This window comes from Hippopotamus amphibius, chromosome 3 (assembly GCF_030028045.1).
Source record: "Hippopotamus amphibius kiboko isolate mHipAmp2 chromosome 3, mHipAmp2.hap2, whole genome shotgun sequence".
Classification (NCBI taxonomy): domain Eukaryota; kingdom Metazoa; phylum Chordata; class Mammalia; order Artiodactyla; family Hippopotamidae; genus Hippopotamus; species Hippopotamus amphibius.
Genome location: NC_080188.1, coordinates 105,592,532 through 105,604,976, shown reverse-complemented (window position 1 = coordinate 105,604,976; position 12,445 = coordinate 105,592,532). Strand labels below are relative to the sequence as shown.

Here is a 12,445-nt window from a genome sequence, read left to right as displayed (position 1 = left end):
TGGATTCAGGAGCAAAAACCTTGCAGCAGAAGAGTGTGTGAGACTGGAAAGTAACCATTGGAGCTGAAGCAGAGGAGCGACTGGTACAAGTTGGGGCAGGGTGCATGGGGGGTGCCAATGCTGGTAGTCTGTTGGCAATCACCAAGTTTCATCTTCGTTCCAAGAACCATGGGAATCCATTCAAGAATTTCAGGTAGGACTGTAATATAACTCTCATGAGTCATTTAGTTTAAAGAGACAGAAGTCTGGCCAGTTGATCCATCTTTATTCATATGGCCAGAGAGCTGGGGGCAGAAATGATCTGCAAGATTGATCATCTAAATTCTAACTCAGTACTCAGTGATCTGGGAAGTTGTAAAAGTAACAGGCCTTGGTTCTCCTCCTCAGGGAAGCTTATTGAACAAGCTGTTAAGAAAACAAAAATTCAACTGAGTAAGTTTGAACATTTCATTGGCTTTATTCAAAGATTCATAAATCAGGCAGGATCCCAGTTAGTAAAGGAAGGAGGCTCTGAGGGGTTTTATACCTGGAAGATTTTTATAGGAAGAAGGGAGAGGCAAGGATGCTATTAGCAAAGTAGTTTTAGGCCAGATACCTTCTTTTCTGGGGGGAAGGGAGAGGGAATGACAAGGGTTTTATCATGCAGATCACCTCTTCTTCCTGGGTGGGGGGGGGCGGGTGGCAGGGATGGAGAGGAACCACGTGACTGATGACCTCCTCTGTGCTGATCAGAAAATTCCAGACTAGGTGTTTAAGATTATATTTCTGGGGAAGGTTGAAACTGCAATTAAGTCAGGTATTGTAGAGGTTTGGTATTATGGGCTTTAGCACAGGTGACACCTTTGGGCCTGTGGTTTTCTCTTTGACACAGGCATGTCCGCGTCATGTCTCTGGTTATGTGTAATAAGCTTCCACCCAGAGGGCTGCGGATTTCTTCAAGGCCCTGTGGGAGAAGCAAACAAAATCATCAGTAGGTGAGCCTCTCATGTCAAAGGAGCTACTTCATGGAGCATTTGCTTTTTTGCTTAATTCAGGACAACATTGTCATTTTCAGCTATATCTGAAAGATGTCTTTCTTTCTTGCCCAGTGGAGGGAGTCAAATACACTGAATTATTTTAAAGAAGATGAGTTCACCTTTTCTATATGGAGATTTTTTCTTTCATTTTATTCTCTTCTGTACTCCAAAGCATCACTATTCCTCTTCTCTAGTATTAAAAGAAAAAGCACCTCTGAGTCTCTATAAGATAAAACATATACCTGTAAACCAACCCATCCTGTATCCACTTATCCATCTTATTTTAAAATGTGTAAGATATTTTTCTAGGCTCTGGTGATACAGCAATGAATAGGAGAGATGTGAGTCTTGTCCACATGGAGTCCCTGGTCTAGCTTGGGAGACATATATTAAATACTTTATTACCCAATATGGTATTTAATCATGATTGTGATAAAGGTCAGAAATGAAGAGAACCAGGTTCTGTAAGAGATGTGACAGGTTTAGTCTTGGGGGCAATGGAGGACTGAGATGAGGAAGAGGCCTTTGTGGTGAGCTTTGGAGAGTGAATGGAAATTGACAAGGTGACAGGAGGGGAGGTGGCAGCTTGGAAGAATATTCTAGGCAGAAGAAAAGGTGGTCAGGGATATGACATGACAAGGGTCAGGGAGTTATGTAGCAACTGAAGGGAGGGCAGAAAAGGAGGAGGGCAGTGGTAGAAAGTCTGAAAATGGAGCAGTATTCAGGGATCAGATCAGACCAGGCCTGGCCTTGCTGGCTTATTTAAGATACTGATTTTTTTTTTTCCCCCTAATCCTGAAAGAAAAAAAAAATTAAACCGAGGTCACTGGCTGTTAATTTGACCAGCACAGTGTTCACTTGGGAACTGTGAATGTTTCCGCACAAGTACGAATTTTCAGTTCCTGCAGGCCTCTCCACTCTTGGACAGACACCCCTGCCTGATCCACACACTTTTGTCCCACTGCAGGCATCTTAATTTGCAGCCCTGGACCAGATGATTTGAGAGTCCCTCCCACTTAAGTTCTAATGCACTTCAAGACTCTGTGGGGAATACACGACACATGATACACAGCCCTGGTTTATAAGAAGCTTGAAATGTATTGGGGCAACAATGCATTTTCACTAAGAAGTACCTAGAAGGCAGTAGGGAAATGGTAGGAGTTAATGTCATCTTTTCTGTTGTGGCTGTGGTTCCCTATAGAGCCTCAGGTCCATGCTAGGCACAGGGATGTTCCTTAGTGAATAGTTGTTGGGTGAATGATTCATCAGCCAGTGAACAGTCTGGGGACCAGCAGTGAAGGGACGTGAGAGCTGTGAGTCGAGAGCCTGTCCTTACCTGACGATATCTCCAAATGCCTTCAGCATGGGCTTGTTCACGTACTGCAGTCCGTGCTTGGCAAATAGCGACCGGACCAGAGGCGCCACCTGGTGATAATTGTGGCGCGGCATCGTGGGGAACAGACTAGGGAGACAGGGAGGAGGGATGCAAAACTTAGACTTCAGGAGAAACCCAAAGTTTCCTTTCCCCTGTTACAAAATAAAATGATATCAGCCACGCAGAGCCAGCCTCGACCTCGCACAATACTTTTGTTCTGGGAAGTTAAAAAACTTGTCAGAACACTCATCTCTTAACCTCTGCAAGACCTGTGGGTGGCAAATGTTTAGGCAGAACTAAGGGAATACATATTAGCTCCATCAATAGGTTTATCTTTAGCCTCATCAAATGAAAGTATAGGGTTTTCGGCCATTTTGAACTACCCAGAGAGCTGGAGGTATCAAACTCCCCATCCCACCCCTGCTAATCTCTGCTTTTATCTTGGTCTCTGTCTCTCTAACTTCTGAACCATGAATAGATGAATATTCAATAAATTCTAGTCTTGGTATATAGCTAAAAGTCCCAGGAAAGGAATAAGAAATGAGGAGAGATGGGTTTTTATCCAAGGTTTTTACTAATCAGCCAGATGACCACCTTGGGTTTTAACCTCTTCTTTGAAGTTATTTTAAACTATAATAATAATCCTTTTGTTTGGCTGAAATTTTCAGACTAACATGAGAAAAAGAATGAGAAAATCCCTTGAACAAATATAAAGTCTCTTTCCTTCTTTGACTATCATAGACATGGCTTAGACAAAGAGAATGTGGGAAGTCTCTCTCCTGAATATTCTGGAGAAATTGACTCTCAAAATATTATCATTTTCTCTTTCTTTAAGGCGTAGCTCCCTAAGCGACCCATTGGAAAATATTTCCAGATACCATTTAGAAATTGCAGCAGGGATTCCATTTCATAAGTCATTATTTTGTAACACTGGCTCTAAAGATATAAGTATATATTTAAATTAAACTGTAATTAAGTTTCAACACAAGTTAATTACCCAAGTGTCATGACTTCTTGGCTTTTGCCAACTTCCCAAATGCAAAGAAAACAATCATCAATTCCTAAGCCCATAGGAATCTGGAAACTGAGTCCCTGGTACTTTTCTAAGATTTCACTTCAGTTATTCACAATTATCATACCTCCTTCATTTCTTTCTTCCCTTCCTTACCATTGATGTTAATAGAAAAACAGCAGCCTTTAGAGAATTCTGGTTCATTTTTTCCCTTAAAGATCCCAAGCCTAGGGCTCTGCTCTGAACCATTTGGAGGGCAGTTATAAGTGGCAGCCCTGGCCCTTTATCATCAACCATTTCTCTTACTTACTGGTGCTCAATTTGGAAGTTCAAGTGCCCAGTGAACCAGTCATTGAAAAAGGACTGTTCGACATTACAGGTGGCCACGACCTGCAAAGATATAAATGAGCCCAAATGTCAAACAAAGAAAATGTGTAGTTGTTCTTTTACTCAGTCAGTCATTCAACACGTGCTTATTGAGTACCTATTTTGTGTAAGAAACCACGAGGGATAAAAAAGATATACAGTCCCAGGTCTCAAGGAGCTTACAATTTAAAAAGGCCATAAAGCATTTTGCTAAGAAGTGAGGCAGTAGACACGAAGAAGTATGTAGGATTTGAGGGGGCTAAGTCACTATCAGACCTCAAATTCAGAAGGCTAAGGTGTCATGAATGAGGACTTTGGCAGATGGAAGTGGGACTGCAGAACTTTGGTAGAAGTTGCAGGGGTTTGAATACTGTTTCCACAGGGTAGACTGAAAGGACTTCTAAATGGGGAGTAGGCACGCAAGGGCTTTAGTCAAGGGTTCTGTGCATAGAAATGCATTTCTATACAAGTAGTTTCTTTTGTAATCTAATGTATTTTGTTTTCCTCATTTAAAAACATTATCCTGAGAAGAAGTTCATAGACTTCTCCAGACTACTTAGATTAAGAACTCTTATGAATGCCATTTTATCCGATGCCTTTCTAAGGTTTAATTCTTGTTGGGGTTGTTGCCATTTTGAATGTTATTTCTGTGGTTGCACTATGTCAGTGTTTCTCAAAGTGCACTTTAGAGCACTTTGGGGTTCCCTAGGGCACTTTCAGGGGATCTGCAAGGTCAAAACGATTCCCATAATACTTCTAAGACAGTATTTGTCTTTTTCATTCTCATTCTCTCATGCTTATAGAATGGGTGTTTCCAGAGGCTACTAAACGTGGGATGACATCATCACTCTGATGTCCACGTGTATTGGCTTTATTCTTGTTATTTAAAAAATAAGTAGTAAATAGTTTAAAAATCTCCATTTTAATTTCAAATGTAGTAAATATCAGCGGATATAACCTCCATAAACACAAGCTCTTTAAGGTTCTCAGTAACTTTTAAGTAAAGCAATTATATTTTAATAAAGAGCTTAAAAAAAAAAAAAGACTGTAAAGTGGTTCTGTGACCAAAAAGTTTGAGAACCACCGAAGGTGGAAGGTCCACCGAATTTGGGAATTAACTTGGAGAAGGAAGCTGTGTTATGACTGGATTCTGCAGTTCATCACGGCGTGGGCAGTGGAAGGCTGAGGAGGCATGGGTGTTCTGCAGGGGTCACAACTCTGTTCTTTGTTAACAGCATGCTTGGAGAGCATGCCACACTTCCTTTCTGGTCCTCTTTATCTGTACAATGAAATGAGGTGGGTCCCAGGGTCCTCTGGGGTCCTAAAACTCACTCTGTAATTCTGGGAGTCTCAGCTTCCTTGAAAGCCTGTTTCACATTGGGCAGGAGTCAGCAAACCTCTTCTGTAAAGTGCCAGACAGTAAATATTTTAATTCTCTACAACAGTTATTCAGTTCTGCCGTTGTAGCATGAAATCTGTCATAGGTAATATGTAAACGTATGAGCATGGCTGTGTTCCAATAAAACTTTATTTATAAAAACAGAGAGTGGGCTGGATTTGGCCCTTGGACTACACTTTACTAACCCTTGGTTTGGAGCAAAAGCTCTGAAATCAAACTGCCTAGGTTTAAAACCTGCTTCTACCACTTATTAGCTGTGTGATCTTATGCAAGTTACTCAACTTCACGCCTCAATTTTATAATCTGTAAAGGGAGGCTATAGCACGTATCTCATGTAGTTACATGCAAAGCAGTTGACAGGGCTTAGCCCCTGGCAAGCTTTTGGTGAGTATGAATTATTATTATTTGATGTAAGCAGACTGTAAATCAGGCTACTTTGCTGGATGCTTTCCCAAGAACTCCATGATTACCTGAGTGCTGAGCCAGTCATTGTTCTCCTCTCCGCTCATTTTCATTGGTATGTGGCTCATCTGGGTAACATATGCAATCCAGGGACTTTCAAGAAACCTTTCAGAGAGTAAAAGGAGGAAGTTGTCACTCCTTGGGGAGTTTCATTTCCACTCACTGGGCTTGCAAAACCACTGGCAGATCTGGCTGAACATTAAAGCAAAGGGCAGGGACTCAAAGGTTCCAATAATATGGCGGTTATTTGTTTTCTTCTTTGAGGCCTTTTAAATCTAGAGATGACACACTAGGCATTCAGTCACATGACCTGCCTTGCAGCCTAATGTACTGGAGCCATGCCCCCAAAGTTTGTTTTGGCATAGGTGCAAGTATCAAAAGATACCTAGGTAACTTAAGGGCAGATGCAAAGTGATTAACAGCTTGGGCTTTGTCATCAGATAGAACTGGGTTCAAGTTCTGATTTGATACTGCCACTGGCCCTTATTTGCTCTCTAACCTTCAGCAAGAGATTTAATTCCTCTGAGCTTCAGCTCTCTTATCAGAAAAATGAACCTGAAAAGTCAAAATCAGACATATTGAAATGCATAAGCTTTGACATCGTATTCACCCATGTCAAAGCAACTGATATGTGAAGCACAGAGAGGAAAGACAATGAAAGACAAAATAAGGAGCAGTAGAATTTCTAGCACACTATACCTGAAGAAACAGAAGAGCATGGCGAACTTCTCCAAGAACCAGATAAACCACAACAAATAACAATGATCTTAAATTAGTTAAGTATGAGCAGTGCTCTGTTTCTCCAATGCAAAAGAAACATAGAAACATTATACTCAGTGACTAATAACAATAATAATAATGATAATAATGTAATAGTTAACATTTATTGAAACCTACTTTATGATCTATTTTACTGTCCCATTAATGGTCATGACAATCCTATAATGTAGGTACTATCAGTAGCCCCACTTTACAAATGTGAAAGCCAAAGTGTAGAGAAATTACCTAAACCAAGGTCATACAGCTAGCATGTGGTAGAGTCTGAAACACAGACAAGTCTGATTCCAGAGTCCCCACTTAGTCCTTGGAAACAAACAAAGAAATCCCCAACATTTCTTGTTACCGACAACCTTGGTTTTCTGAAATATATGTAATTATGAATACATCATTGGTCATCATTAAAGTAAAAGATTTGAAAATGTATTTTTAAAAAAAGGAAAATGAAGCTGATACTATCTACATCACAGGGTTTTGCAAGGATAATCACATCAAGTAAGATAATGCACATAAAGCCCTTAGCAAATTGCCTGATGCATAGTAGCTACCATTATATTTTTATTGTTATGTAAGATTTAGAATAATATTGCAACAGAATGAGGGAGGAATAAATTGGGAAATGGAAGAGGGTTATTCAGTCTGAAGTCACTTTGGCTTTCAGAAAACCTCTATTCATAAGAAAACTTAAAAAAAAATTCTGTCCTTCCACTACCTTTGGCAAGAATTATGATGTCTAGCTGGATTACAATTTTTAGGGACTTGGGGATCAGATGGAACACAGTTGACCTCTGAGCAACACGCACATCCACTTAAATGTGGATATTTTTCATTAAATATGTGCAGTACTACATGATCCGTAGTTGGCTGAATCCACAGATGCGGAACCATAGATACAAAGAGCTGACCATGGGACTTGAATATCTCTGGGTGGGTCCAGGAATAAATCCCCCACAGATACTGAGGGATGACTGAACTGCAATTGGGAATTAAGCAAGTGGAAAAAAAGGGGAAATTTGGGTAAATTCATTTTTCCAAGGAGCTTTTCTTATTCACCTATTTCAGCTATTTCTTTCCCCACATTTTTCTTGGAATTGTCTCAGTTACAAGAGAATGGGACATGGTGTCATAATCTGCTAATCATTGCTAATCATAAGTAGCTCAGCTAAGGAAAGTAAGAGGAGCATCAAGGTAATGAGAATAAGAATATTCTTGCTTTCTTACTTGACTAAATATATGAGCACCATGGTTCCCAAGATTCCATAGAAACGGCCAAACGTGATGAAATAGCGCATGTAAAAGCTGCTGACCCAGGCAATGTCCTGCAGAAAGAAGTGCTTGGAAGTTAGGCTAGAGGAAATAAAACTGGCTATATCTTATATCCTGTTACTTAAGGAAGTCACAACTGGAAGGGACCAAGCATTTTCATTTCCCGCTTTCTCCCAGCCTGATCTGGTTTTAGAGAAGGAGTCAAGTTACTCACCTCCCAGTACCTCCAAAGGTACATCACTTGCATGGATTTCAGGTTGATATATACGGGCATGAAAAGGGGAAGCCCAACTGAAAAAAAAATAAAAATAAAAAGGTGGTGCACAAATGAACAGAATGTGATTCCCGTGGAAGCCAGCAGGAGCCGAGGTCCTTAACATGCCACCCTTGGAATGTCACTCCTGAGAGGGGATGCAAGCTGGAGATTCACAACCACATCCTGGACTCCACTGGGCTTTTAGAGTCTCTGAGGCTGCACCAGGACTTTGGTTCTAGCTCCCTTAAGGAGACTAGGGAATCTTTGAAGATTTGAGTCATTCTTGATGAAGGCATCCTGGAAGGGCTTCTGCTGTGAGCTTTCAAGTTTTCTCAAGGTCCATGGAATCCTTCAGTCCTCCACAATCCTTAGCACTGGGCCCAGTCCCAATATGTTGAGGTTGCAGAAATAAAGCAGGTGTACTTAGTTCCTGGCCAGGTAGTTGTTTACCTGCTTCTCCTCCAGGGCCAATGAGGCTGCCTAGAGCACATAGGAGACTTATGCAGACCCTTTGGGTTTTGACAACTCTCTCCTTGACCAAACTTTAGTCAGATCCTCTGAGCCCCCTTCTTGACTAGTCTTCAAAGTTGGTCTGTAAACTTTCAAACTCTGCAAACTGTCAGCACAAATGATTTTGTCCACCCTACATGCTAAGAGACTTGCACAAATGCTAGCATGGTTTCTAGGAACAGTTCAAGGCCATGCCCCTGGGACGAGCCCAGCCCCCTTTAAGTTCCTGCCTGAGAAAGTTCAAGACTGTCCAAAGAACTTACTGGTTGTTCAAGCCAAAACCTGACTATAGGCTCTGGCCTCTGTTTTCTTAGATCATTTGTTAGAAAACTTCAGTTGTAAAGTCCTTTCTCTGTCCCTTTGAGATGGATCTTCCCTAAGCCAGGGATGTCTTTCTCAAGGACCTAGGAGTCATCTCTTTGAAGTGTAATCATTGAGGACTGGGCCCTGTACCCCAGTCTCTGGGAGGGTAGGGCCCTGACTTTGATAAGCACAGGTTAGCAGATACACATGGCCTAATCACATGACCAGCTTCCCTTCCCTTTAACTTATTTCTGTAATTTCCTTGAGCATGTCCCAATGTTTAAAAAGTCTAATTTTGTTATAGTAGAGTTAAGGGCAGTTTCTACTGAAGTCCCTTCCCCTGCTACAGAAGCCTGAATAAAATCTGTCTTGCCACCTTTACCAAATATCCGGCCCAGTTTCTCTTTGACAGTTTGAACATGACTCATTAGTACCTGAGCTACTGAGCTGAGAGCATTTGAAGGGAAAGGACACAATGAAACAGCTCCTGCTGATAATGTGGTTTGTGAGCTGGGCATTCTGCAGTGAGTCTATACCATTCATTCATTCCTCATAAGCTAAGGGTGTATTGTAGCACTGCAGACAGGAGAGGAGAATTCAGAAAAGAAACTCCACAGCTTTTTCTTATATGAACAAACACTTATCTGGGCTGGAGATCAGTTAGCTTTCAGAATGAGGCACCAATGTCCGCATTCCTCTCTTTGGTCATGCAAGATGGGGACTGCCTTAGGATAGGTCTGCAGAATTCTAGCAGTAGAAGGGGCAGCAGTGCTAATTGATCCCCAGATCTCAAAAAATGGGCCCGTAGGCCATCCTTGTCAGGCATGTTACAGATGACCATTGGTGGCCAACATTTGGGCAAATCAGATCATCTGCAAGAGGGTTTCTCAGTCTTATCACTGCTGGCATTTTAGGGCCAGATAATTCTTTGTTGTTCAGGGCTGTTCTGTGAACTGTAAGATATTTCATAGCATCCCTGGCTTCTGCCCCCTGGATGCCAGCACCATCCCTCCCTCTTTGTTGTGATAACCAAAAATGTATCTAGACTTTGTCAAATGTCCCCTGTTGGGGGCAATGTTGCTCCTAGGCGAGAACCACTGATCTATGGAAAATGTTTGGAACCTGCCCTAATTTGGGTTCATTTTCCAAATGTGTAAGCATATTTTAGATAAGCATATTTTGGGATCCTACTAAACCTTTCTTTATGAGCTGTCATGAGTTTGACTTGGTTAAGAGCAAAGCATTTTTGCTTCTGTTGTTTTTTTATTGGCATTAGCATTATTCAGGCTGCCATATTTTCTCTCAAGCCTAGACCCACATTCAGGCCTATTTTATTTGTAATATATATATTTTATTTGTGTATGTGTGTGTGTGTGTGTGTATCAACTAAAATATCTTCTACAGTTGTATGTAAGTCATGGGAATACCCAGCTTCCTTCCATAGTGAAGCTCTACAGGTGACTTTTATTCATGAGCCTCTACTTTTTTTTAGCATCCTACTGTCAATGTTTGAGCATTCTTTTCCTATCTCTCCTCCCCACCCAAGTACCACTATCCTTTTCTTCTTGGTAGGTCTTTAGTCTTTCCAGGATGAGAGTCCCAGATACTAGACCCCTTGGTTGGCATCCCGCCTCCCATCTTTTTTGGAGCGTTTCCTTCCCTGCCCAGTACCCAGAGTGATAGATGCCCATTAAGAATGCCTGTTCACTTTTCTACTTTCCTTTTCAAATTTTCACCCCAGTAAGTCTGAAATAAAACATGCTGCTTTTCTCAGTCACAATAAGACACGGGCTGGTCTCTCTGTGGGAGGATTTCAGTCATGCCTGCTGGCCTAGCAACCATTTGCTTCAAGGAAATGGGATGATACAGAGTGTGGCTCCCAGGTGACTCACTCATGTAGAAGTACAGATGCTGCTTCTCGTAGTCGATGTATTTGATTTTCTTCTTGCCATACTGAATAAAGAGAGAATAAAACTCAAATAAGACACAATATATACTTCTGGTCATTACACTCAAGGGGGTGTGTGTGTGTGTGTGTGTGTGTGTGTGTGTGTGTGTGAAATCTCTATTGAAAGAGCCATCTGGCCAGAGTTCATTGACTGTCAAACTGGAGGCACTAGAATAACCAGAACTGGAGTAGGAGGAAATATTGTGGTGTCTTTTTCTGGTGTCTTTTAAATGTGGGCACTTCTTGCATGCATGTTTATTCCATTTGACTACGGGGATTGTGAGATCTCTCATTACTATTATTATTTCCATGGAAGCCATTTTGAAGTTTTTGTCCTCATGTGGAGTGGAGTGGAGACTGGAAAGAAACATTTCTGATAAGTTTTCTGAGCTCTTTTACAACCTTCGTGCTTAGCATCCTGCTTGAAACTCAGTCTCCACATCCATTCATCCATTCAACAGATATTTGTAGAATCGTCAAGTGATAAAAGATACAGGCATAACCCCTAATATCTGCTTCATCTTTCATCCTTTGTGTTTCCATCATGGATCTCATGCTGTGATTTACTATTTTTAAGGCATGATTCTATTATATATAATCTTACTGTTGGGAATTTGAGTCATTTTCTAGGGGTCTTCTTGGTTAATGTAGTCTGTGCTGAATGCACAAAGACAGCAAATATCCTGAGAGGAGGTATTGAAGTGATGGTTTATCTCCATTACCTAGCAGACATTTAATAAATGTTTAATTGAAGGAGTTAATGAATGAATAGTAATTCACAACTCCTCTGTGCTTTTACTATATACCTACTCAGTTACAACACTATGGGCAGTGTTTGATTTTTGCTTTTCCCACTCTTTTGATACCTTCCCTTCTACATATAGATTTTTTCTCTTATTTGGATAGTAGACTTGATCCTTCTTTCTCTCATTGTCATAAATAAAAAGAAATGTCATGATGATAAAGTAATAGTAGTAATTTGCTCCCAAGCTTCTAGATATTTAAGTAGTAGGAAACATGGAAGAGGAAATGGGGAAGGATTGATTCTGAGTATCACTCCAAAGGAGAAGTCTAACTTTTCAAGAATATGAGCACAGAACCTGGCACATAGATTTAATTAATGCTTGTTGAAGCAATGAATGCTGGAAGAAAGTGGTAGAAAGATTGACATTAAAGTGGGAAGAACGGAAATGTTTAGGGCTTATCAGAACAATTTTTCATGCAAAACAAGTGAATTTTAGAGTGTAAATAATTTTAAGTAATGTATCATCACTCTGAAATTATAGTATACAGAAACCTAACGTTCTAGGGATATGTCTCAACAGTAGCTGTGAAACTTGGAGAGGTGACCTCCAATATCTGTGAAGAAGCGATGCGTGTACTGGACATAGTTCTAAAGAAGACACTCCTGGAGGGGGTCAGGCTGCGTCATGAACTCCAGTGAGACAAATCTCCATTGCTGCAGACTGGGAAGATTAGAGAAATCAAAATGTCATAAGTTTAGTGATAAGCCTAGGAGTCCACAAACATCAGAGAGGTCTAACTTGTTTGTGGAGCCACTGTCGAAAGTAACTGATTCAAGACTACAGTCAAGGGGTTTTTTTCTTCTTTCTTTAAATATAGGCAAGAGACTTTGTTTCTTACTTGGAAGAAGGTTGCATCTTCCCAAATTGGGAAAACCTATTTTCAGAAAGTTGTACAATTTTGGTTTATGTACCACAAAGTCCAGGCAGCAACTGACAAAGCTGCACTCTT

General features: G+C 40.9%; 1 protein-coding gene across 6 annotated transcripts in view; it reads right to left on the bottom strand.

Annotated features, from left to right (window-relative positions):
• Window positions 1–446: 446 nt before the first annotated feature.
• Window positions 447–12,445, bottom strand: part of LOC130850029 (fatty acid desaturase 2-like protein FADS2B) — a 38,868-nt gene continuing 26,869 nt past the window's right edge. For 4 of the 6 annotated variants that reach the window (XM_057729335.1, XM_057729339.1, XM_057729338.1 and 1 more), the window contains 8 exons: window positions 10,635–10,695; window positions 7,888–7,964; window positions 7,629–7,726; window positions 5,639–5,735; window positions 3,714–3,793; window positions 2,353–2,478; window positions 1,136–1,238; window positions 447–943 (listed from right to left, as the gene is read on the bottom strand). In XM_057729335.1, the coding sequence (XP_057585318.1) occupies window positions 1,166–1,238; window positions 2,353–2,478; window positions 3,714–3,793; window positions 5,639–5,735; window positions 7,629–7,726; window positions 7,888–7,964; window positions 10,635–10,695 (612 nt within the window). In that variant the 3' untranslated portion in view covers window positions 447–943; window positions 1,136–1,165. The remainder of the gene's footprint in view (window positions 944–1,135; window positions 1,239–2,352; window positions 2,479–3,713; window positions 3,794–5,638; window positions 5,736–7,628; window positions 7,727–7,887; window positions 7,965–10,634; window positions 10,696–12,445) is intronic. The other 2 variants (XR_009052828.1, XM_057729337.1) reach the window with 2 other exon arrangements.